At 31.9% G+C, this 27,830-nt stretch overlaps 1 protein-coding gene across 1 annotated transcript in view; it reads left to right on the top strand.

The window, feature by feature from the left end:
- Positions 1-5,151: 5,151 nt before the first annotated feature.
- LOC114331568 (WD repeat-containing protein 19) overlaps positions 5,152-27,830 on the top strand; it is a 91,272-nt gene continuing 68,593 nt past the window's right edge. Inside the window, exons 1-3 of the mRNA XM_028281173.2 lie at positions 5,152-5,290; positions 12,330-12,706; positions 23,506-23,716. Coding sequence (XP_028136974.1) covers positions 5,276-5,290; positions 12,330-12,706; positions 23,506-23,716 — 603 coding nt within the window. The 5' untranslated portion in view covers positions 5,152-5,275. The remainder of the gene's footprint in view (positions 5,291-12,329; positions 12,707-23,505; positions 23,717-27,830) is intronic.

The raw sequence follows: 27,830 nt of genomic DNA, 5'->3' as shown, positions 1-27,830 counted from the left end.
TCTTTCTGACTCTGATACATTAAAATTGTTTGTATGTTTTATATTATTTATAATATTGAGAACTACTTCTAAAATTAAACTTATTGTTGAATTTAATTCCTCTGATTGTGATTTTACTCCAACTGAGTTTTTTAAATAATGTTGACTATTAAAAATTCCTCCCGAGACAAAAGATGAGTTTGGTTGAGAAAGAATTTCTTGTCTTGAAATTTCAATGGAATTAGGGCTAATTGGCCTGTGCCTTTTGTTTGGGCTTGAAGATGAAGGAGAAGAAAACATGTAATTAGTAAAATTATTTTTATACGATTTGGGTTGTAAATTCTGGGTCTGCGAGAATGGGGGTTGAGAAGAATGAGACTGTATTATGCTAGATGGGATAAGTCCAGATCGAATCCGTTGGGGATAATTTGTCGAGGAAATTACACTATTTTCCATGGCAGAGGTATTAAGAGCGACTATGTTGTCGTATGTATTTCTTGGGACCTGTTTATTTGCATCAAAGAAATTAACATTGGAAGAGCTCATGGTTTCCTTCACAATTTTTTGCCTTTTAAATTCTGGACAAGAAGATAAATTAGTTGTAAGGTGATTTCCTTGACAGCTAAAGCAACGTGGTAGGTAGTCAATACTAGTACAATCTTTTGTGGTGTGGGATTCCTGACATTTACTATATCTCGGTCTACTTCTACACTGACTACCTAGGTGGCTGAAACGGAGGCAGTTATAACATAATAATACCTTTTGTTTGTAGGGTTCTCCTTCCTTAATAACCTTGTTAATAGAAATATATTTTGGCAAAATTTAAGATTTAAAAGTAACAATGCAAGACTTAGTGGCTACATATTCTATTGACTTACCTTCATCTGTAATTTTTTCTACTTTACGGTTTATTCTTTTGACGTTAGAAACTTCAAAATTGCAATGTTGATCAAATGGTTTTATTTTATCTTTTATATACGCATCCGAAAATCTTGTTCAATATCTCTAATGACGCCTTGTCTATGAAGAATAAATTTTGGAATGTACAAAACAAAGTTATTTTTAACAAAAATGTTTTCGTTTTTATGAGTTATTAGAAAATTCGCTGATTTATAATCTTTTAACTTGATTCTAACCCTATTCCGACCTATAGAATCAATACTAATAATTTTGTTGTCTATTTGCGAGAAGTTAGAGAGAATTATATCTCCGATTTTAAGAGCATTTAATTTGCCTTTGAATTCAGCTGTATTATTTTCAACATAAATATGGTATGGCCCTAAATCAGTACTTACATACAAAAATTCCTCTCTTTCTTTTGACATAATATTGTCGATTTTATAATTTTTTGACGAATTTTGATTAATTAATAAATTATTATCAGTACTTACCGGATTGTTTTCATTGGAAATGTTATTTTTATTAAAGGTTGTCATCTGTCCGACTGTATAAATATCCATACTTACATCTTTAATTAAACTTATCTTTTTTGAGGTATATCTGGGGGTACAGGATCAGGGGGTTTCCCCCCGACTTGCAGGTCCATTTAATTGGTTTTGAACACTCTATCCAAACTTCCTTATATACCACCAAATTTGAACAACTATTTTAAGACACAATTTTAATTGGATACTGTGTAATTTGGTTTCACTCTTGCCGATAAACACGTCTGAATCGTAGGTGAACTACAGTAGAACTTAAATGAAAAAAAAAAAAACGTTAAAAACTAATATTTTCTTCGGAGAAATTTAAAATATCGGTTTTCACTTTTGACGTTTTTTTGACCAATTGCGAGGTTTTGTTCTATTTTAAGCTTTATAACTTGGACTATCGTAGGATGCATAGTTTGCGACATAAACGCGGTTGAACTTAAAAAAAATCGAAAAAATGCAATTTTTGAACCCGAATAAGTTTTGATTGAAAAATAAAATAGCAATTCTGCTTACCGCATTTGAATGTTCAAGTAAAATTCAAAAATTATTTTTTTTATTGTTAAACAAAGCTATAAACACATAGTGATTGAATGATGTTTTCAATGCATTTCTCATTTGAAATCGAACGAGTAGGCGCGCATACAGACAATTTCTACGTAGATTACGTACATTAAAACGCATGCATTGGGCACGGGAAAAACTATGTGTTTATGGCTTTGTTTCACAAATAAAAACTTAATTTTAGCAATGCAAATAATAATCAAAACTGATAGAATTTGACTTGAATTTTCAAATGCACTAAGCAGAATTGCTATTTTATTTTTTAATCAAAAGTTATTCAGGTTCAAAAATTGACCTTTTTCGATTTTTTGAAAGTTCAACCGCGTTTATCTCGAAAACTATGCATCCTACGAAAAAACTTGAAGGACCATTTTTTGCTGAGAATCACCCAAAGAATACAAAAAAATATTTTGTTTTGCGAAAAATCGATGTTATGTAATTCCTCAAGTTCTTTGTTTATAACAATCTTATCGACATCCGGATCAACTGTTACCCAAAAAATTCGTGTTCTACGGGTCAAAATACATAAAAAACTTAAGTAAGTTTATCTGAATTAAGGAGGCCGTTGTACCTCTCTGGCGACAGGACTAATAGGAACCTATAAATTTACATTACATAGCTTCCCGACGTCTAAAGGTGGGAAACAATGTAATGTAATGCATATTTTTATAGGTTCCTATCGATAACTTTACACCTCTACTAGTTTCTTCTCTTTTTATATTCACAACGTATTGTTTTCCATCTTTTGCGTTACTTTGCCGGTTATTAGCGCTCTCATTACTGTATACATAATAATCTCTATCCTCAGAATGTGTAACATTTTGTCTTTTTATATAATTTATTTAGACAATTTTATTGTATAGACAATTATTGTCTATAATTTAATTCTGGCTCTAATTTCTGGCTTTAATCTTTTTTTCAAATACTAACTATGACTTGTAATATAGATATGTAATATGTAATCACTTCATAGTAATTAGACTTCGTAAGTCCTAGGCTTTCACTCCAAGTACTCGAAAGTAGAACCGGAAGTCAATATTTGAACCCTTCGTGTAACTGGTGTAACTTTGCGTCGATTGATATACGATTTCATTAATTTTGAGTCATTTTTACTAGACTTTCGGTCATAATTGTTTAAACGGAAATGACTAAAAGCCGGAATTAAAGATTCAAGCTCGACTTTTCAATACGCTTCGATAGGACTTTTCAATACGCTTTGATAGGACTTTTCAACGCTTTTCATTTGTTTCGAGCTTCTGTCATATGTCGTATAATCCGTGTACAATATTAATTACGACATATGACAGAAGCTCGAAATAAATGAGAAGCGTTGAAAAGTCCTATTAATATGTCGCATGTACTATTTCTGTTATTCGCGGTGTGCAAGTACTTGGAAGGGGAAACGAGAAACGACCCTGCGTGAGTCGCGGAGAAATATTGCAACTATCTTAAATAATTCATATTGTCAACTGAAATTGTCAAATTGACGTATATTTCATACCTTCTGTCAATGAAGCAGAAAAATTATATATTGCTCCACAATATTGATATGATATGCAATTATTATATAAAGGTAAATTTAATTAATTTTATTTTGCTTGCTGTACTGCATTTTAATAACTAATTATATTTACTACATACAATTGTTGACGTTTTCATAACATAACCTGAATCTTATTTTTTCTTCTTATTATTTTTTTGGACTATGGTCTTGACAATTATCCAGTAACCAGGACTAATATAATTGGCCAATATAATTAAAAGTGCGAATTTTAGTATTGGCTCCGTGCGTCTCCCCTCTACGTACAGTCACGTGATACGCTGTCAGATTTTGTAAGGACGTTTTAACATTGAGTCTTATGGGATTATTTTGTTAAACTTGAATATTTTATTTTGTAGTGATAATAACCGAATACAATTGTTAGAATTCATTAGTTATTAATTTATACTGTAATTTATAGTGCAACAAAATATTTTCTTTTTGGTTAATAAATATTTATTGACATAAACTGCGATAGTGAGGTTATGCATACAAAATCAAACTGATAATCAATATTGGAAAGTGAAGAATTTATAGTGCGTTTTTATTTTCTGTTTATATTAATACATAATATCACTAGCGTGACACGACATTTTTTTAAATGTCTCATTTAAACATACACAAAGCGTCCTTATAAAATTTCAAAAAACCGCCACCATGAGCAGGTCGGTCGATTTTGCTTTGACACTTTGTTAACGCTCGGAGCGAATAGAGCGTAGAAATAGGGGTCGCTTTGCCGAACTTGCACGGTCCCATGTTAAAACTTTTTAACCGGAAATGATATAAAAACCAAAAGTATACATTCGTTCACATCTTGCTAAAGCACGTCGAATATAATATTATTGCTTATACTATTTTCGTTGACTTTGAAACGGTATTTTCAGTTGCAACTCTAAAATCGAAAGTCCGAGGTCAAAATTTTTATCTTTTTAGACCATCCTTTGGTTATAAGCTTTCATTCGATACCTCATTTGTCATTCTATATCTGTATTAATAACGGAGGAGTGAGGAGTTATATTTGCGGACGGACAGACAGATGGACAGGAAGTCATGAAACCGGAAGTATATATTTGTTCTCGTCTTGTTAAGGCGTGTCGAAGAATGTATCGCTTGTACTATTCCGGTGATTTTAAAACAGTACTTCAAGTTGCATTTCTAAAACCGGAAGTCGTAGGTTAAATGTCTAACCTTTATAGTACCATATTAGGTTATAAGCTTTCATTCGATACGAGATACGATACCTCATTTGTCATTCTACCTGGTATAATGACGGAGTCGGAGTTGTGTTTACGGCTTACGGACTGAACGTCGGACGTCGATAATTCAACGTGTATACATTCTTTCAAAATTTGGTGAAAACAATCGATTCTGTCTGTAGAATAATCTGTCCCTGATTTCAAATTTTAAACTAAAGACATCCAATAAGAAAAGAGAAATCTTGCTAACAAATAAAGATAAATTCCTGACCAAAAAAGATACCAGATACAAACCAAAGAAAACAAAGCAAGTAAAATTGTAGCAAGCTGAGCTTAAACATAACGAATTTTAAGTTTTAATTTTTTTCCCAATGATAAATAGTAACATCTGTTATAAATTTTACACTCCATCTCTATATTTATGTTTGCCTAGTTACCATGGGAACATATGTGTGTGTGAGTTTGTAAACAATTTGAAGCCGATTTTTCCGATTTTCAAATGACTTTTCGACTTTTACCCAATTAAAAAGGAAGTTACTTTTTTCCAAGTATCAGCAGTATTTAAAATGACAAACGAAAAGGTTAGTAGATAAAGTCAAACAGTAAGTAAATGTTTTATTACATTGTGCCCTTATTTAAACCACAATTTCAATTACTCATTACAAGAGTTGAATATACAATAAGAACTAATTCCATTTTATAAAATTTTACAATGGCTATTCCAACTTAAAACACACAGGGGATACTGTAAATTTTTTGTTTAAATTTTGTGAACTTTTGACCTGGTTAGCCCCATTACTTTTAGTAAATTCTGATATCTTAATAAATAAAATAACTTTTTTACGGAAAAACAATCATAAAGTAATTTTCGACACTATATTAGGATTTTTAACTACTATAAATTATTTGTCTTTGTGATAATAATAATAATTAGAGTTCCATTTATTAGATTATTGGATTGCGCCAAATATAGGCAACTTACAGTTCTCCATTTAAAATAAAGTACATATTTTGTATTTATGTAGGTACTGCAAACAGGAATTAATAAGGGCATTCCATCCAAAAGATGGACAAAATAATGCGTTGTGAAGTAAAAAGAGATGAAAATAGTAGATGTGGCAAATTATCATGTGACCTTTCACTTTCATCGAAGTCGACTGTGATATTTGTATTTGTCATCTCTTGTTTTATTTACATTTATATTAATTTTTAAACCAGTTTTCAAATTCTCAGATTCTTGCTTAAGCTCCTTTAGCATGTAGATTAGTTCCTCTGTAGTGTTGCTTATGAGTACTATGTCATCGGCAAATCTTAGATGACTTAAAAATCTGCCATCAATTTTAATTCCGCTTTGTTCCCAATTTAATTTCTTGGTAGTGTAAATAGTGTTGCATAAATAAATTAAAAATAAGTGTAAACCAATTAAAATAAAAACTAAATAAATTAAGTTTCATTAATAAACTAAAAGACAGTTAAAAGTACTACAGAATTCTTGTTAAAAATAAGATAGGAGAAGTTGAATGATCTAATATATGAAATTTGTTGAAATAAAAGGCATATATCGAGCTCCTTTATTGCCCAAATATACTTTCGCTCCTAGCTAGAGCATCATCAGGGACGTTTCGTCAAATCAGGGCCTATTAGATTCCGTGCACTGTAGATATCTACATGTCGCTTTCTATCGATATTTGAATATCAAAATATATGAATTTTTAGCTTTAATTGAATTATTTTCTAGTTTTGCTCTAGTTTATCAATTAGAGTTTAGAGTATAACCTAGCAAAACTAGAAAATAATTCAATTAAAGCTAAAAATTCAAATATTTTGATATTCAAATATCGATAGAAAGCGACATGTAGATATCTACAGTGCACGGAATCTAGGCCCAGGAAGATATCTCATTAGAATGTGACATTTGGTTGATGGGAGTGATGGCAAATTTAACTAAGAACATTTAACACACATTGGACAAAAAAAAACAGATTAAACAAATTATAAATGCCGATACTACTCCATTTGGATGTCAAATATGGTACTACTCATTTGAATGTCAAATATGGAGGACCTTTGGTTCCTCCATATTTGACATCCAAATGAAGTAGTATCGGCATTTATAATTTGTTTAATCCGTTTTGTCCTTTGTCCAGTGTGTGTTAAATATTATTTTTCTATGCATGCTATACAATATGCAAATTCTCTCACTACTTACATACATTCAAAACGACCAATTCCTTACGCAGTGAGAAAAGTCGGCCATTGCAGTGAGAAATATTTTTTCTCACGGGTTCTCCTACGATCTTCTATATTATGATGTTTCCCTGTTCCATGGTAACATACACAATACAAACACAATTAATGTTGTCAAATAAATGTGTTAAAGCAAAACCTACCAGGAATTACCTTTCAAAACTGTTCAAAATAACTGTTACTTAGAATTTTAAAAAATAAGGTTATATATAAATTTTAAGAATATTAAATACCTATATGTATACAGTGCGTCCATAAAGTAACGTATAAATTCATTATTTCGTAAACCGGTGACTTTAAGGAAAAATTCTGAAACAGGTCGATTTTTATTTTTAAATTTCAATTTTTTGGCACATATATCATACTAGTGACGTCATCCATCTGGGCTTGATGACGTAATCGATAATTTTTTTAAATGAGAATAGGGGTCATGTGATAGCTCATTTGAAATAGTATTCAATTCTCTATTCACCAATATAAACATTAATATAATTATTTATACAGGGTGTTCAAAAAATATTTTTTTAATTAAATTAATTGAGACAAAATGAAGAATGTATAATGTATGTAATTTACTTCATTCAAAATGCGTTTCACTGTTGTCAGAAAACAGGAAAAACATGTTTATTTGACAAACAAATATTGCTTTTCTCTTGAATTAAATATTAAAGCTGCCACCCACTTGCCTTTTGGAAATTTGAACATTACGTTTAAGCGAAAATCAATGTTTAATTTTGAAATAAAACATTTTTATGTTTTCTGACAGCAGTAATATGTGTTTAGAATTAAAAAATTACATACATTCATCTTTTTGTGTAAATTAATTTAGTTTAAAAAAGATTTCTTGCCACCCTGTATGAATAATTATGTTACTGTTTATATTAGTGAATAGAGAATTTAATACCCTTTCAAAAGTGCTATCACGTGACTCCAAGTCACATTTAAAAAATCATGAATTACGTCATCACGTCCAAATGGATGACGTTACTAGTATGATATATACCAAATAATCGTAATTTAAAAATGAAAATTGACCTGTTTCGGCATTTTTCCTTAAGGTAGTCGGTTTACGAAATATGGACGCACTGTATGTATTTTATTTCAATTTATGCATGTAATATACCTAAAAGCACCTAAATGATTTAATTTTGAAGTTTGAACTCTTGACAAAACCTCATCCATGGAAAAAGTACAGTGTAAGTACAACACATCAGAAAATGACATATTTCTCCCTCGCTTAAATTGAGGCCCTCGCCTCGTGCCTCGTCTCGTGCCAACAAACTTCTGCGCTCGTGAGAAATATGTCTTTTTTCTCATTTGTTGTACAATATATTATTGTTAAATTTTCCATCACTCCCATCAAACAAATGTCACATTCTAATAGGATACCTTCCTGACTTGACAAAACGTCCCTGATGATATTCTAAGAGCGAAAGTATACTTGGGCACAGTGCCGGTTTAACCTAACTTCGGGCCCTGGGCGCTGGATATTTAGGGGCCCCCTTAATTGCTATTAGTTACCAGTTCTTTTAACAAGAGAACACATGTATCAAAAATGTTTATTGTAAAATCCATACAAAATGTTTTTACAACAAACAAGAAGAATAGCAAACGTAAAAATATCTTAAGAATAATATATTAATTTAAAAATATAAAAAAAAAAACAGAAAGTTCCACAAAACAATACATGACAAACAAAGAATATCTTCTAAAAAATACATACGACAAAAATTAGATCACTTTTTTCTTGACTAGGCATTAAACATCTCTCGTATAATAATACATATTATCACAATTCGGTTTGATGGATCACTAGTTTTTAAGTAAAGCATTTACAGCGTCAAAAGTTTCTACAAATTTTGATTTCATCACTTCCAAGAATTCATTGCAAATTTGGTGATAGATATAGCTTACTGAACCATTTCATTTCTCCGCATTCCGTTGTAAATGATCAGCTAAGAAGTTGTCAAATTTAGCCTAGTATGTATACAAGAAAATTTAAGTAATTTCCTCTGGGGAGATTCGTTAAATCCTCATTAAATCAACGGAAAACTAGTCCTTTTGAGAAGCAAATAATTTAGTAGTGACAACAACTCTTCTTAGAACGTTTATCTAATGGTCAGCTTTGCGTTCTACTTGCTCTTTCAAGCCATCGTCTATATCTATAACTCCATTTAATGATGATCTTGGTATTAATGTATCTAACCATAGAGTTCAGATGAAATTTACTTTCTTCGCGATATTTAAGCCAAACGTTTCCAGTGGGTCCATCCAAAATCAGTTAAACTATTTTTTGCAATTGAAAATAATTGCACGGGTAACAATAAACACTTGCGTCGTATAGCCCATCTATCTTTTCTTTGACTCCATTGGGATTTCCTCGATAAAAGTTGCTTTCATTTAATCTTCTATAATAAGCTTTGTCTCCATCTTGATACATTTTTTTACAATGTTCTAAGAAATCATTTTTTGGTTTAAAAGTTAACCACAGTTTTTATAAAACCGTCAGTCTTAAAATCAGACCATTCCGAAATCGCAGGTGTTTCGTCGTGTTTTTCTCTATTTCCGAAAATATGTAATAGATTATTTAGCGGACTTTCTCTTTTATTAATAAAAGAAACGGGTACATACGGGCCCCTCCGGGGCCGGGGCCCCTGGGCGCCCGCCCCAAGCGCCCAGTGCATAAACCGGCACTGCTTGGGCAATATTTAATAAACTAGTGCTCAATATCTGCCTTTTATTTCAATAAAATTCTAGTTAATCTTATTACTCTGGGCTAATTAGCAAAATTCATGGAAAAGTTATTTACCAGCAATTTTATTGCTGGAATCGAATTATAAGATCCTCCATATTAATAATATAGGTATGCAAAGTCCGCAGATAGTGTGCTACTTTTTTTATAAACAAAATGGCGCCGACAAATCGTATTTTTTTCAATTATTGCTCTATAACTCCGAAGATTTTAACTTTACAACAAAAACACTCAAATAAAAATTCACCGCAATTAAATTCTGCATAGAGATATGTTTTTCACGATTTGCTCCGACGAAAATTTTCCTCGGAAAATGCGGGTTTTCCTAACAAAAACTCTAATTTTCAAATAAAGTTTTAGGTAAGTAATTATTAATTAATAATTAAATAACTTAGTGACATCAAAGCTTTCTTGGTATAGATTGTAATTCCAGAAGCCGGTGAAAATTAAACGAATATTTTAGCAACAATTCAATTGTTAATTAACAATTTATGATCGTAATAAAAACCAAAATAATCATGATACATTGATCAAACTTATAAAGATTATAAAGATGAGATGCTTATTTAACATTTTATCGACAAAATATAAATTTTTCTTTTTTTTTGCATAATCTTTAAATTTAAAAAAAAATAGTTATAATACGCTGGTCTAAGTAGTAAAGTACAAAGAAAGGTTATTTACCAGCAATTTTATTGCTGGAATCGAATTATAAGATCCTATATATTATTAATATAGGTATGCAAAGTCCGCAGATAGTGTGCTACTTTTTTTATAAACAAAATGGCGCTGACAAATCGTATTTTTTTCGACATAGAGGCATGTTTTTCCCGATTTGCTCCGACGAAAATTTTCCTCGAAAAATGTGGGTTTTCCCAACAAAATCTCGAATTTTCAAATAATTGTTTGGGCCAGTAATTATTTATTAATAATTATATAGCTTGGTGAAATAAAAGCTTTCTTGGTATAGATTATAAATTCAGAAGCCGGTGAAAATGAAACGAATATTTTAGCAACAATTCAATTGTTAATTAACAATTTACAGTCGCAATAACAACCAAAATAATCATGAGACATTGATCAAACTTAGAAAGATTTTAAAGGTGTGATGCCTATTTAATATTTTGTCGACAAAATATAAATTTTTCATTTTTTTGCATAATCTTTAAATGTTTAAAAAAAATGTTATAAACAAATTAACATTTCTCAGAAATTGTTTGTTATATTCTAATTTTAAAAAATACCTAAAATGCGTATTTCATAGGTCTTGAAAATGAATGCTTTAAAAAAATTTTCCAACCATTTGCAAAAAAGTTGTGAAACAGCAAAGTAAATATACGATATCTCCGTTGTTAACAATTTGTTTTAATTGTTTCAAAGCTTAAAAGTGAGTCTATGGTACAATCTAATTACTCACAAAGAATGTCAAAAATTAGTGCAATGGTTATATTTTAATCAAAGATTAAAAATACTTTTTTTTGTAATTTTTAGCGCAAAAGTAGGCCTGATACAGAGTCGGAGCTAAAATGTTCACTCGAAGCAACTGACACGCAGCATACATTATTTATTAAAAGTGTACGTCGCGCGGCCGCCGGTCGTCGCTCCGAGTAAAAATTTTAGCTACAATACTGTAGTATTCTACTTTCGCGCGTGTAAATTACAAAAAAATATATTTATAATCTTTAATTAAAATATAACCATTAAACTTATAATCGATATTTTTTTGTAAATAATTAGCTTGTACTGTAAACTCTCTTCTACGCTTTTAAAGAATTAAAAAAAAATATAAACACCGTAGTAATCGTATGTTTACTTTGCTGTTTCATAACTTTTTTGCAAATGGATGCAATAAAGTTTTAAAGCATTCATTTTCAAGATATTTGAAATGCGCATTTTAGCTATTTTTTAAAATTATAATATAATAAAAACTTTCTGAGAAACGTTAATTTGTTTATAACTATTTTTTTTAAAACATTTAAAGATTATGCAAAAAAATTAAAAATTTATATTTTGTCGAGAAAATGTTAAATAGGCATCTCATCTTTATAAGATTTCAAAGTTTGATCAGTGTATCATAATTATTTTGGTTATGATTGCGACCGTAAATTATTAATTAACAATTGAATTGTTGCTAAAATATTCGTTCAATTTTCACCAGCTTCTGGAACTATAATCTAAACCAAGAAGGCTTTTAAGTCACCAATTATTTAATTATTGGTAGATAATTACTTATCTAAAACTTTATTCGAAAATTAAAAATTTTGTTGGGAAAACCCTCATTTTCCAAAGAAAATTTTCGTCGGAGCAGATCGTGAAAACACGTCTCTATGCAGAATTTAATCACGTAGAATTTTTATTTGGGTGTTTTTGTTGTAATGTTAAAATCTTCGGAGTTATAGAGCAATAATTGAAAAAAAACACGATTTTCGTGCGCCATTTTGTTTATAAAAAAAGTAGCACACTATCTGAGGACTTTGCATACCTATATTATTAATATATAGGATCTTATAATTCGATTCCAGCAATAAAATTGCTGGTAAATAACTTTTCCCAAAAATGGCCTATTCTCCGATAATCAGCCCAGACTAGATCATGTTAAATAAATATGTTTTACATTTAAGCTTCTATTTCGTCTGGAGCAGCCCCACGGACCAGGTGACATTTACGTAACATGGCAGAAGGGATCTGGAATGTATCTGGCAACCACTGGCATCGATTCCGTTATAAACATTTTCGACAGATACGGGCAGATTCAAGAACGCATAAAATTAACGGGTCTTTGTTCAGGATTTTCATGGGATTCAGATGGCGATCTCCTAGCAGCCATAAGTCAGTCCTCTCAGTTGGTTCTGTGGGATACGAATACCACTAAGAAGGATATTATAGATGTTGGTCTTAAGGATGCTATGACTTGTTTGATATGGGCAAGGAAAAATCCAATTTTGGCAGTTGGGACTACTAAGGGGAATGTGTCTATTTATAATCACAATACATCTAAGTAAGTCAAATTTTATTTCATTTAAATTTATCACATTCTCTATTATAAGAGATATATTGTATTAGCTGGTATATGGTTCTTCTCAGAGGCCTTTTTCAGTGCAGTACAAGTGACAGAAAAAAAGGTACGTCCGTAATACATGTAGAGAATTATAGCATGACATTTTAGTTAAATCTGACAGTTGTCAGAATCGTAATCGTAATTTGGTCTAAAAAACAATTCAATTGTGTTTATTTCATTTATACACGAGCGGGACACCCTCAAAAAAAGCGCTTAGTTTTCGAGATACTGACCACGGAGGGCCGAAGGGCTAATTTTATTAATACTTTATATTTTCGAGGGTACTGAAAACGAAAATGATGTTTATTTTGAATTTTATGTGGGAGAACAGTGTCAAAACCGCAATTTTAACCTAAAAATAAAAAAAAAAATGAAATCACGTTTTTTGCGTTTATCTCGCTACAACTCTGTTTCATTTTAATATTTTTTTCTGAAATTTTTACGGTATATAGGGTGAGGCAGATAAAGGGCCTATTAGAAATATCTCGAGAACTAAAGGTAAGAGAATAATGAAAATTTGAATACAGGGGTTTTGAGGTATGAACTATTTAATGAAAATATTTTGGTCTCTTTGCTACTTCCGGTTATACTGGAAGTTGATTGTAACTTCGTTTTTTTAAATGGGACACCCTGTATATTTTTACCTTTTTGGATTCTGCTCGATGTCTTGTTTCTGAAAATATGAGGTTTTGTAATATTATACAGGGTAGTTTAAAAGATAATTACGGTTTTTTATAAATTTAGTAGCAAACTTCACACCCTGTAGAATTGTACTGATTTGATAACAGAAACTACATTTATGTTCAGGTGATTTTTAATATAGTCTATTACTATTAAAATGTAGTAATGTAGCGAAATGTTTAATTGTAGTATACAGGGTTGGTCGAAACTCGGAATGAGTATTATCTGAGTTTTCTTAAATGGAACACCCTGTATTTTAGTATTGTAATGAAATGATATTTTATAGTACTTTTTTATTTCTTAAGCTTTCCCTATACCTAACTGCTTTAATTTGTAAGTTATTCGTAGTTCTTTAAGCCAAACATTAATTGCAACAAAAATTACGTGAACTTTTATTAGGTTTGCCATGAAAATATTCAATCATAAATAATTTTTTGAAAATAAACACATGTTAATCTAGAATGACCCTTAATTTATTATTATTGGATGAGATACCAAAATGCCTACGTTGTTAAGATTGTTGGTGCATAAAATATTAATAAATACAAACCATATTTTATCTAGCTGGCTATGGCTTTGACACTAAACTTGATTAAACATTAGACATTATTATTTTTATAGTTCCAGTTGCTTTGTTACCATTACTAATATACATTTTTGTAATGGGGAACTGATTAATACAGTTTTTGGTCTAGGAGAGTATAACAAGAATGTACTACTAGCAATAAGAATTTATCAACTGCAACTCCCTGATAGACGACAGCCAAAAAGAGAAACTTTTCAAAGTTGACTAGAACAGTTTCGACGTACTTAGACACTAGACACTTAGATTACGAGAACGTTCATACTAATATGCAGATTCTCAGTGACACTAATATTTAATTCATTTTAATCATTAACAATAGTTTTTGTTCGATCAGATTTCTCGTAATCTACATGTCCAGTTTGTTGAAACCGTTCTAGTAAATTTTGAAAAGTTTCTCTTTTTGGTTGCTATTTATCATGGAATTGCTGATGATAAATTCTTTTTGCTAGCAGCACATTTTTATTTGTTATACTATCCTAGAACAAAAAATATCGGAATTAGTTCCTCATTAGAAAAATTCATTAATGGTAGCAAAGCAACTGGAACTTCAAAGATAGTAGAATGCTTAAGCAAAGCAAATGTTTAATCATATTTAGTGTCAAAGTCATAGCCAACTAGATAGAATATTGTATATTTTTGTTAATATTACACACCAACAATCTTAACTATTACGTAGGTATTTTGATATATCAACCAGTATTAATAAATTAAGGGTCAGTCGAGATTAATATGTATTTATTTTCGAAAAATTATTTATGATTGAATATTTTGACGGCAAACCTAATAAAATTTCACGTAATTTTTGTTGTAATTAATGTTTGGCTTAAAGAACTACGAATAACTTACAAAGTAAAGCAGTTAGGTATAGGGAATGCTTAAGAAATAAAAAAGTACTATAAAATATAATTTCATTTCAATACTAAAATACAGGGTGTTCCATTTAAGAAAACTCAGAAAATACTCATTCCGAGTTTCGACCAACCCTGTATACTAAAATTAAACGTTTCGCTATATTAATAATTTTTAATAATAATAGACTATATTAAAAATCACTTGAACATAAAAGGAGTTTTTGATATCACATCAGTACAATTCCACAGGTTGTGAAGTTTGCTACAAAATTTATAAAAAACCGTAATTATCTTTTAAACTACCCTGAATAATATTACAAAATTTCATATTTTAAGAAAGAAGACATTGAGCAGAATCCAAAAATGTAAAAATATACAGGGTGTCCCATTTAAAAAAACGAATTTACAATCAACTTCCGGTATCACCGGAAGTAGCAAAGGGACCAAAATATTTTCATTAAATAGTTCATACCTCAAAACCCCTGTATGCCAATTTTCATCATTCTCTTACCTTTAGTTCTCTAGGTATTTCTAATAGGCCCTTTTTCTGTCTCACCCTGTATAGCTCTAACATTTCTGAAGACAACGGTACCTGTTTCAAGCTTTTATTCTAATCCTGATAAAAATTATGAAGTGTTCAAAGGAAAAGGTGCGGATTTGTGCATTGCAAAGTTTAATCGCAAAAGTTGTGTGACGAAGTTTAAAATTTAGCTTTATAATCACGTTTAAGTATGTTAAAGTAGAGAGTACAAAGAAGTTTTCTGGTAAGATTTAGATCAAAATGTTTTATAGAAAAAAAAAATAGTGCAACTTTTAATGTCGACATTAGAAATCCCCAATATAACGCTTATTTTTCGAGATACTGACCATGGGTGGTGAATGGCTAATTTTGGTCTTAGATTATGTTTTTGACAGTGACAAAAACGAAAATTTAATTTATTTTAAATTTTCCATCCATCCAATGGCACTACAGCCCAAATCGAGCCTTGGCCTCCTTCAATAAGCTTCTCCAATCATTTCGATTTACCGCTGTTCTTTTCCATGAACGCGTTCCCAGAAAGTTTCTGGCATCCTCATCGACTTCGTCTTCCCATCTCTTTTTAGGTCTTCCAACAGGTCTTCTTCCCTGCATTCTCGCATTCAGCAATTTTCTGGGGATTCTACTCTCATGCATGCGGACCACGTGCCCTGCCCACCGTAATCTCTGCAGTTTAGTGTGTTGTGCTAGAGTTGGTTCGCTATATATTTTAAATTTTAGGTGGGGGAATATTGTCAAAATTGCAATTGTACCTGGCTTGTACTTCGGCCCTTCGTGGTCAGTAGCTAGTCCTTTTAGGGGTATCTCCCGCTCGCCTATTATAAAAAGGTATGCTCTTTGATTGGTATAGTCTTATAAATTGTACAGATTAGTCCTGTAGATAATAATATTATCAATATTATTACCTATATATTACATAAATCATTTTTTGTTCGATTATAGCGCCAGAATAAATATTATAAATGATTTTAATCACGGATGTACCTTTTTTTCTGTCACTTGCAACTCAATGCGTTAGAAAGAAATCGAAAATCTGTGACGCACTGAAAGATGCCTGTGAGGAGATTAGTATTTAAATATAGTTATTTTCCTTATTAGTGCGGAAAGTCATACTTTTCCGCACGCGATTGCAGTTTGCCGAACGACGCGAAGCGGAGTTCAGAAGCAGTCGAGTGCAGAAAAGAGACTTTCCGTAAGAGTTAGGAACAATATTTTTTCTACGAGCGTTTAAAAAATGACCAAATCTTAATCAATTAATTAAATTAAAAAATAACGCTAATACGTTATAATAATCCCGAATTAAAGTCAATGCGCTGCTTAAATACCTGTTATGCAGTAAAGAATGGTGTATATCAATACAGGTTTTAATATTTTAAACCCATAGCAACGATGTCAAACAAAGCAATTATTGTCAAAAAGCACGTCACACACTTAAAAATTTCCACGCATCTTTACTTACGAATTTTAAAATAATTCAGTGATTTAGATGGCATTAAGTGACGAAGAAGTATCCCCATCTATTCTCGACGTTGTCAATAATCTTGATCTGTTACCGGAAAAATCAGCAAACAGGTACAAGAAAGAATACAAAATTTTTATGAGTTGGTGTAAAGAAAAAAGTGTAAATAGCTTAAAAGAAGAGGTGTTTTTAGTTTATTTTATTAGTCTATCCAAAATCTGCAAACAAAATACTTTGTGGTCACACTATTCCATGCTCAAGGCAGTATTAAAAATTGACTTTATAGTAAACTTACCTAATATTTAGTAATTTTGAGTTATACGTTATCTTCGAACTAAGACATGCGAAACAATTGAGCATTAAGAGAACAATATGTATGTAAATTCAGTGCGGAAAAGTAAATCTTTCCAAACTAAAACGCGTGCGGAAAGGTAGACTTTTTTGCACGCTCGTAGAAAAAAATATGTACCAATGAACTTGAGTTATTTTGGAATATATTGTCCTTTTCATGATCATTTTTCAGTGCGTAACAAATGATAGGAAAAAGGGTAAGTCCGTGATAATACATATTTATGACATTTATTCTAACATGACATTTTAGTTAAATCTGACAGTTGTCACATTTTATTTTCAATTTGGAATAAAAACCAATCAAATGTGTTTCTTGCATTTATAAAATGGTATTTTCTTTGATGTGTATAGTCTTATAAATTATACAGATTATATTTGTAATATTATTGTCTAATTAAAAAAAATTATTTTTTTATTATGGCGCCATCTATCGACAACTAGAATAACTAGAATAAATGTTATAAAAATGTCACCGACGAAATGTAATCACCGACGTGCCTTTTTTTCTGTCACATACAATTTAATGCGTTAGAAATAAAAATCGAAAAACTGTGACGCACTGAAAGATGATCATGAGAAATACTGTATTAACATTATTTAATAAACAAAACGAAATCCAAAGAGCCGAGATCTAAAGAGTTTTTATGGTTACTTTACGTTTACGTAAAGCTCTTTGGATTTCGTTTTGTTTATAATAGATGTCGCTGTTGCGTCTGTGCACACCACGAGTCGCTCTGAAGAGTCCAAGAGGATGAAATGTGCATAAGTGCTGGTCTTTGTATCGAAACTATATCTTAAACTGTCTTTTTCTACGGCCTTGCTATAACAGCCACTTTCCCGCACGCATTGCCTTTCCGAAAGTTGCACTTTCCCCCACTAGTGCGGGAAAGTAGAATAACTTTCATTTTCATTGTGATTTTCATTTTGATGGAAAATAAAATTCTAGTTTTATTTTGAAAAGATTTTTTCCATAATCTTTGCTAAAGTTGAAGTAAAACGCGCAACAAAAGAGTAATTTTGATATAGTTTGCATATTGAGGCTCTTTTGTGGCGCGTTTTACTTAAAATTTAGCAAATATTATGGAAAAAATCTTTGAAAATAAAACTAGACTTTTATTTTCCATCAAAATGAAGATACATTTTCGCGCCACGTAATATTCATATCAGCTCTTTTGTAGCTGGAATATTGTATGCGCCACTCATTTTTACGGCGTTTAGCGGTTTTTTATTCTTGTATCAGGAGTTTTTCAAAGTTATTTATAAATTAAATGTATGAATTTGAATGTAATGTTTCTCGATTACACGTTAAGCGTTATAAATGGTCGCCTTTGTCGCATTCTCTCCCAAATGATCTAGTAGTTACGCCACCGGACTTGTGATAAGACATAAGACATTGAGAACATAATCTAATAATAGAAATCAATTACAAACATGATTTTTTATTATTAGGCAAGATACGTCTCATTATATATTATACTGTATAATACACAGCGTTGCTCTCTACTGTCGTTCTGAAGCTATTTTCTTGTGGCATTTTTTTAATTAACTATTTTTAATGGGAAATAAGCCACAATTTTACAAAAAAAAAAATGATTATATTAACAATAATAAAACGGGATAATACCCGAAGGTTGGCTGTATACCATCTAGTTAAATAAAATTAACATGAAGTAAAACTCCCTAGTGTAGTTGGTATATTTAATAACCATTCTAAAAAAATTTTTTTTGAATTTTTATTAAATATACCAACTACACTAGGGAGTTTTACTTCATGTTAATTTTATTTGATTATATTAACGTTTCGACGTCTAAATCGGATGCAGTTCTCAAAATACAAAAAATATTAATGAATTAAACAAAAATGTTGTTGCTAAGTAAAAAATTCTTCTAATAATTTATTTAATCTGACTCATTTATATCGGCAAGTCAGACATATATTATACATTTTAAAGTAGAAGACTTTAAACTGATATTGCCAATTGTTCATTCTATTACATGAAATTAACCCCAACTCAAGAATATCCGTCACAAACAAAATCATAGCATGTGATCTGTCTTTAAAAAGACAACCACATGCAACGGTGACAGTAAAATTCTCGCGTTAGAGTTTCCGTAGTAAATCACGAGGGAAAACCAGAAAAAAACCTTGTAATACTATCATGACATCGTAAGTATTATGTCTTACTATTATTATCGTAAATCTTATATTAGAATCTGGTATTAGTTTTGAGTCCGTATATGGAGAAGAGCAGCCACAGACAGGCAAGGGGGAAAGATGTTGCAGATTTAAGTTGTAACGGAAGATGATTGTACAGTTTCTTTGCGGAATATAATATAGATTTCTTTACTAACTCAGTGGATGGAATCGGTAAATAAATATCAAAGATTGAATTTCTGGTGGAGTAAAGATGATTGGGCCTAGATGGAAAGACATGAAGGTGTTTACGAATTAAACAAACCGTTTCTAGAATATATAAAGATGGAAGTGTTAAAATTTCGTGATCTCTGAAGTAACTTCTGCAATGTGTAGATCTTCTGAGGCCAAACAAATATCTTATTGCTCTTTTTTGCAATCTAAAAATGACATCAAATTGAGCAGCTGTACTAGAACCCCAAAAAGGAAGACAATATCGAAGATGAGACTCGAACAACGAAAAATATGTTATTTTAGAAGATGCTAAATTGAGTTCCCTAGAGACAGATCGTATTGCATAGCAAGCTGAGGCGAGTTTCCTACTTAACGAATCGATATGAAGGGACCATTTGAGGTTGCTGTCTAAAAAAATACCAAGAAATTTTACAGAATCAACGGTACTGATCTGGCTGTTATGAAGTGGCAAAGGTTGAAGAGCTCCTTTATAGGATAATGCTACTGTTTTATTTACGTTAAAAGAGAGTAAATTAGAGTCAGACCAGGTCTTTATCGTCAGTAGATCCGAAGTTATAGTTTCATGAAGAGATGCAATAGTTGAGTTGCTCCAAGTGATACTGGTATCATCAGCAAAAAGAAAAATTTTCCCATTGATTTTTAAATTAGTAATGTCATTTATAAGGGTTATTTTATTTGTTGTATGTTCAATTTGCAATTTATATATGTTTTGCAATAAATTGTTTTTGTCTTGGCTTTTATATCTTATACTGTACATTGTTGACGATTTATCTAATTTTAGTAAATTGTAGTTGTTATTTGTTATTTATATTATGTTTTTCTTTTGACTGTATGTAAGCTTTGTCCATAAAATTGTAAAAATTTTCAGTGGCAATAAAGCATATTTCTATTCTATTCTATAAGGGTGGAGGCAAAAAATAAAGGAGGCCAAGGCTCAATTTGGGCTGTAGTGCCGTAGAAGAAGAAGAAGATTAGTTTTGAGAGTAAACTAAAGTAAGGTTTTTTCCTGGTTTTCCCTCGTGACTTACTATGGAATCTTTAACTCGAGAATTTTACTGTCACCGTTGCATGTGGTTGTATTTTTAAAAACAGATCACATGCTATGATTTTTTTCTGTGACGGATATTCTTGAGTTGGGGTTGATTTCATGTACCTAATCGAATTAACAATTGGTAATAGAGAGTTATCAAGTAAAATTCTATCCATCCGTTATTTTGACACGTAAACGCTATTTTTTTACGGTATAAGTTTTAACGTATATGTAATTTTAGAGTTATCAAGTGGTCGAATTTCTGCTTCACGTTAATAGTTGGCAGCTGTCAGTCAAATTTCGTATTTGACAGCAAAATAATTAAATTTGTTTAAATTTTTTTCTGTTTTTGTTTTCTTTCACCCAAGATACATATTTTGTAATTTTGCCTTGTTTTGTACAATTTGGATTTCAAATTTTTCTAAAAAATATGGAAGAGATCTAACAGGCAATGTTACTTGAAGCCAATGACGATGATATAGAGTACTTAATACTAAATCTCGTTTTAAATGATACATCCTGTCTTTAATTTCGATACCTTAGAACCTGAACAAGCCAAACAGTATTTTCGGTTTGAAAAACAGGATATTCCAAGGCTTGTACAATTGTTAGGGATACCAGATATAATTGTAACAGAAACTGGTCATACCTGTACTGGTAAGTAATGCTGAGAGGAACTAAAACTTTAAACTCAACCAAACCAAAACAGTCAACCAAAACCAAGCCAAGAAAACAAAGACAAAACACCTGTTAACATACAAAATAAAATTTCATAACACAACATATTTATTTATTACATGAACATGACAGAACTGAAATGGCCGAGTCACTCCGAGTCCTGCCGAATTGGTGCGATTCGCTGCTAACGTTACCGTATTTAAGCCCGCTATCCGACCTACCGTAACGGAGCACGTTAACGTTAAAATCATTTCCGTTATTCAATATTCATACTGCGCATGCTCCATTGCTAAAATAACGTTACCGTATTCTCCTCGAGTTACTTGATAACTCTCTAATATCATTTTAAAGTCTTCTCCTTTAAAATGTATAATATATGTCTGAATTACCGATATAAATGAGTCAGATTAAATAAATTATTAGAAGAATTTTTTACTAAGCAACAACATTTTTGTTTAATTCATTAATATTTTTTGTATTTTGACAACGGCATCCGATTTGGACGTCGAAACATTAATAAAATCATTTCTTAGTAAAATTGTGGCTTATTTCCCATTAAAAATAGTTAGTTGCTCTCTACCAGAATCCACTTTGACTTTTCCCGCTTTGGCTAAATTTTGGGATGGAATAGCTTCTTTTTTAAGCATCGAACATTTTTAGGAGAATATCCAAGCAGCTCGTGTTTCAAATTGCGTTCATAATCGTCGCTGTTATAATGTGTTGACCAGATACGAGCGTTGTTGTTGTTAACGTTAAAATTGTCTGCACGTTTACATTTAAATAATTGTTTTCACACACATCGCACTTTTTTGTCCTTTGGGAAACTAAAAAACTTGATATTCGTATCGAAACCTTGTGATTGATTGTCCACATTACAACCAAACACGGCACACCTCATTTTTAATAAAAGTTTAACAAACTATAAGTAAAATTCACCTTAAACAAAAAAAAAATAAACACCGTTTACAATTTAACGACAACACTGAATTTAATGCTGTTCTATTCACAGAGTGACGTAGCTACATAGGCCCCGCCCACCGACTCCATGCCATATCTTCAGTTATTGTATCATGTCTTTCAGACAATCTGACGTTTATTTCTCGAAATATTCGCTTTTTTCTTGTGACACTTTGTGACTCACCCATTTCGTTACGCCCCGCTCAAACCGTCAGATTTTTGAAATATACACTGCTCTACATGTACTTAACTTACCTTATGTTAATCTGACGATTTCGAGTTTTTCTAAGGATATATTTTTTCTCGGACCCCTCCTTAACGAGCTCCCCTGTACTAAGATCCAATAATGGAAGGGGTACATTTACAGGGTACAAGGTTTCTCCCCATGTGATTTTCTGACGCGCTCGAGTAACTGCAAAAATCCCCGTTTGGGCTTCCTTACCATTTTGACAACCTTGTTAGAGAACGTATTAAACAATTCAAGGATCAACTTGCATCAGTGATATACAGTAGAGCGTCGATTATCCGAACGTCGATCAACCGAACGACCGGTTATCCGAACTCCCGACTCCCTCGCCACGCACTCGACTACTGAGCAAGCGTTAGTAATTAACGCTTAAAATATCTTCAATTTTCTTCAATTGTGTATCCAAAAATATGTTGTTGCAAAGACTGCACTTTTTGTTTAATTGCTATTTGTCATTATCAAGGTATAAACAAATATACAGTTATATAAATATGGTTTTTATTCACTTGTGGATAAATATCTATGACAATCTCAATATAGTTCGATTATCCGAATAAATCAGTTTTCCGAACACCCATGTCACCCAAGTAGTTCGGATAATCGACGCTCTACTGTATTTACAAACTGCCACAAATTGCTCGTTTACACTTAATATTACCAAGCAATAAGTAAAGACATTTTTGTTTTTCCAAATGATTAAATTTGCATACATTTTTGTATTACGTATTGTTGTATGTTGCATTTACTCGTAAATAAGAATTAATGTAACTCTATTTGTTGTGGCTTTTTTCCAAACGTACGGCTATAGAAAAAATATTGTTCCTAACTCGGGCAACTGCTTTCCCGAACTCCGCTATCGCGTCGTTTGGGTCAACGGCAGTAGGGTGCGGGAAAGTGTCACTTTCCACACTAGTTAAGAAAATAACTATTTTTAATATTATTTTATCATTAAAAATAATCTTAAATGTTTAGAAAAACGCCAATAATTGGGAAGCATACAAAGAAAATTACTTGCGGTGCATGGAACAATGAGAATCTGCTAGCTTTAGGATCTGATGATAAAACTGTATCCATTAGTAACATTGACGGAGATACCTTAAGAGTGATCAATCTTAGAGCTGAACCTTCAGAAATAGACTTTTCACGGATGAAAACTGACGAAAGGGACGTAGGAGAAAACACGGTACGTTTCTGTTTATGTCTTAGGTGTTCAAAGTATGTTGTATATTGTTGCTTCACTTATATTTTTGTTAGTCGCTTTATATGTATATTTTATACTTCAGTTGAAAAATCCTCATAGCAAAAACTGTGAATGATTTAACAGATTTGCCTGATGCCATCATTTTTCTTCTCTTTATCCTTTTACTACCCATTCTTCCTTCTTCTGTTTTTTCTCCTCCTAGTTAACTACACAATAGGTTTTTATAATCTGTAATAGTGATCCCCTGAAAAAAAATTTTCTAGTAAATGTATTAAATGTTTAGGTACTGTTCTTTATTCATCCTTAATCTAATGTTTCCTATTAGATCGATATCGTCTGCAAATGACAACAGTAAGTTTGGTTCTCTCTCTATACTATAGTCGATTTTTCGATTTTTGCACTTCTGAATATGTGTTCCAGATCTCATTTGAAGAGTTGTGGCGAAAGTGCATCTCCCTGTTTTAGTCCATTGTTTATTTCAAATGTCTCCGAGTATTGTCCAATTGTCATCTAACTTCGGAACCCTTCCACACACATACGTATGAAACTGACTATTTTTTTTGGAAAGCCAAGTTCCTGCACCGCTGTCCACAGTCTAACTCTGCATACCCCATCAAATGCCCGTTCAAAATCTCTGAATATCTGATGAAGCTCACGATCAAACTCCCAGCATTTTTTCACTATCTCTGTTTTATTGTGAATATCTGGTTAATAATAGGACGACTCGGTCTAAATCTGCATTGATAATCCCCACGATTTCTTTTATTTATAATATGTAGGTATGTTTTAGTTCTTTCTAGCAGGATATTTACAACGAGGTTGAGGAGGATGTTTGTAGATGGTATTTAGGAGCGTTATTTCCCGGTAGTTAATACATTGCTCTTTGTTTCCTTTTTTGTGGATTGGTACAATAACCCCTTCTTTCCATTCATCTGGCATTGTTTCTTCTCGTCAAATGCATTGAATTAGCTTGTACATATTGTTGTAGAATTGTTTTTTTTAATTCAAAAAAATTATAGTTCATCATTAAAAAAGAAAATTAAATGTATATCAAAGACCATTAGATCATAGATTCTCATCCCAATCTAATTTAGCTATTAAACAGTGTTTCGGGAAAGTGAAAACGATTAGTGATAATGATTCGACGAAGTGAATGGGTACACTAACAAACAATTCGGGATTAGAAAGTGGACATATCGTTTGGCGAGAACAATAATGTTTTTAAAATGTTTCCGGGAAGGTTAAATGATGGTAAACACTTTGTTTTAGTTTGTAGAAGTAAAAGTAGTATGTAAAAAAAAAACCAAGTATGATATTTCTTAAAATTTGACGAATTGGAAAGTTATATAGAAAAATATTTGGTTCGTAAGAAATGGGTATTAAAGGTTTTGGGAGAGGCGTGTTTTTTGACTGGGTGGAAAAGATGGGTAGAAGGGATAAGAAAGTTGGAGTCTGAATTTGCGAGAGAAAAGAGGGTCACTGTATAATGGATATCTGAAGAGAGCAGTCGAGTTTTCAAAAGTGAGAAATCAGTGTAAAGTGGTGTGATCGGCCGTTGCGAGCAGAATCAAGTTGAAACCAAATCGTCGACCGGTTGAAAAGTTAATATTCCTGGTCCGAGGAAGATTCCTTTGTTTTGTCTAGAACGAGTAGCTGATTGATATCTATTTGCACAAGTTATCGAGCAAGGAGAAAATTGAGTAGGAGAATTCGAGCAAGTTCCTGTGTGTTGTTTTGGAAGCAGTTTGGACTAGAGGGACCTTTACGCAACATCCAGAGAGTACGTTGGGAGAATCGAGAACCACGCAATCCAGAAAAAGAGGAAGTGAAGAAACAAAAAGGTTAGTCAAATCATTTGTCTGAATGGAGAGAATTTGTTTATATCAAAAACCATATTTGCTGATTTGTTTATTGAACATTACTATAACGCAGTTAGTCATTTCAAATTTAAGAATTCAATTCAAATGAATAAAAGAAAATTTTATAAAATTTAGTATGAGAAAATAATAATTTATTTAAATAATTTTTTTGTTAAAACAAAGAGATATCAGAATTAAAGTTTGATTTATTAAGTAAGAAATTGTTGCAACAAAGTTAAATTTAGTATTTTTTGAATCATATGTACACGGCTTATTTGGTAAATGAATAGTATATTACAATTATATGATATTGAATGTTTTTAATTTTCCTGTTCCATCCTGGATGAAGTAAGCAACTAGAAATACTAGAAGCCACAAATCATAGGTATTGTATCAAATACAAAATTAGCCCTGAGAATAAAATTTATTGGAATATTTAAATCGAATTTAGTTTTGTTTTACATAGGCAGTGATTAAAGTAATTGAATAATTAATTAAATTAAGAATTTGCTAATCAATCTAAATAAAGAGATAAAGTAGAGCATAACAATATAGATCCATACAACGCTTCTCGTGCGCGTTTTAAGCACTCTACTATACCATCGCGGCCTGGTGCCTTATTATGTTTCTTCTTCTTCCCCTTTATAAGCAATTCTGCTTATTCATTGGCGGATTGATACCTCTATGGAGGCTTGTCCCTCCATCTTTTGCGCGGTCAGCCGATACTTCTTCTACCGATTGGTGATTTATCTCTTGCTATTTTGACCACACCTGTCTCCCCCATTCTGCTTATGCGGTTATTCCATTCTTTTTTTCTATTTAGTGTCCATTCCTTTATACACTGTACGTTACATTGTCTTCTAATGTCTTCACTCCTCTTTTGATCTCAGCTTATTTCCTGTAATTCTTCTCAGTACTCTCATCTCTGCCGTTTCTAGTAGTCTTTGTGTTGTGGCTGTTTTGGATCTTGTTTCTGATGCATATGTCATTATTGGTCGTACACTGCCTTTATCAATTCTTGATTTATTCATCTCAGTGTTAATATGTCGTTTTCACCATATATTGTTATTAAGACATCCTGCTAGCCTATTTGCTTTTTGATTTCTCACTTCTTTGTTCAGGTCTCCGTAGCTTGACAATGTAATTAGGACACGGATTATACAACATATGACACAAGCCCAAAACAAATGAGAAGTGTTAATAAGTCCTGTTGTTTTAGTTTTTTGAGATGAAATTGTCATATTGAATTTTTTTGCTCTTATTTTAAACCTGTGGACTAATCTTTGCAGACTATCTTTATCTTGGGCTATCAGTATTGCGTCGTCTGCGTAACAGATTATCTTTACTTCTTTGTTTCTCATTCTGTATCCTCTTTCTTTGTTGACGCTTTTGATTATTTGATCCATTATTAAATTGAAGAGCATAGGATTAAATGAGTCTCCCTGTCTTATTCCGCTGCCTATGTCTATAGGTTCTGTGAGTTGTCCATCTATTCTGACTTCCATTTTGTTGTTTTGGTAGACTTCTATTATACTGTTACAACTTCTTTAAAATACTTTATTTAAACTCCAATACAATATTACAATACGTTAACAACTTGAACAAACTGACAACTTTATACTCAAAATCTCAAATACAACTGAACTATCAAATGTCAAACACAATGTTTATATAGTTTTCTGACGTTCTAGACGTCACCAGACATTTCTGGGTTATTCCATGACATCCAGAACATTCTCGTACGTGACTACTTCTTCTTTCACGTCGAGGGACTCTTTCTATGTAGGAACAATCTACGGAACTGTCATAACACTGCTCCCTCCTTTATAGTTATTCGCCTCGAATAACTGGTCTATCAGGGTCTGGTTGAAGCCAACAGGGTGGATCAGTTCCATGATATGGGGCTAATCTCTCAATGTGAACTACCTTGGGTTTACTTCTCGCTGAAAACTGGATGCGGTAGACTAGATCATTTATTTTCTTTAAGACGGTGTACGGGCCTTCCCAGTTTCGTTGAAGTTTCGGACAAAGTCCTTTCTTGCGTGTGGGATTGTATAGCCATACTGGGTCACCCCTTTCGAAAATTGTCCCAGTAGCTTGCACATCGAACCTGGACTTGGCTTTATCACTTTGAAGCTTCAAACTTTTACGAGCAAATTCGTGGACTTTTTCCAGTTTTTCTCTTAAGCTTTCTAGGTACGTCAGGGATGAAGGTTCTTCTTCACAGGTAGGCAATT

The sequence above is a fragment of the Diabrotica virgifera genome, chromosome 6 (genome assembly GCF_917563875.1).
Source record: "Diabrotica virgifera virgifera chromosome 6, PGI_DIABVI_V3a".
Taxonomy (NCBI): domain Eukaryota; kingdom Metazoa; phylum Arthropoda; class Insecta; order Coleoptera; family Chrysomelidae; genus Diabrotica; species Diabrotica virgifera.
Note: the sequence above shows the minus strand (reverse complement) of the source record. Positions and strands in the feature narration are given on the sequence as shown.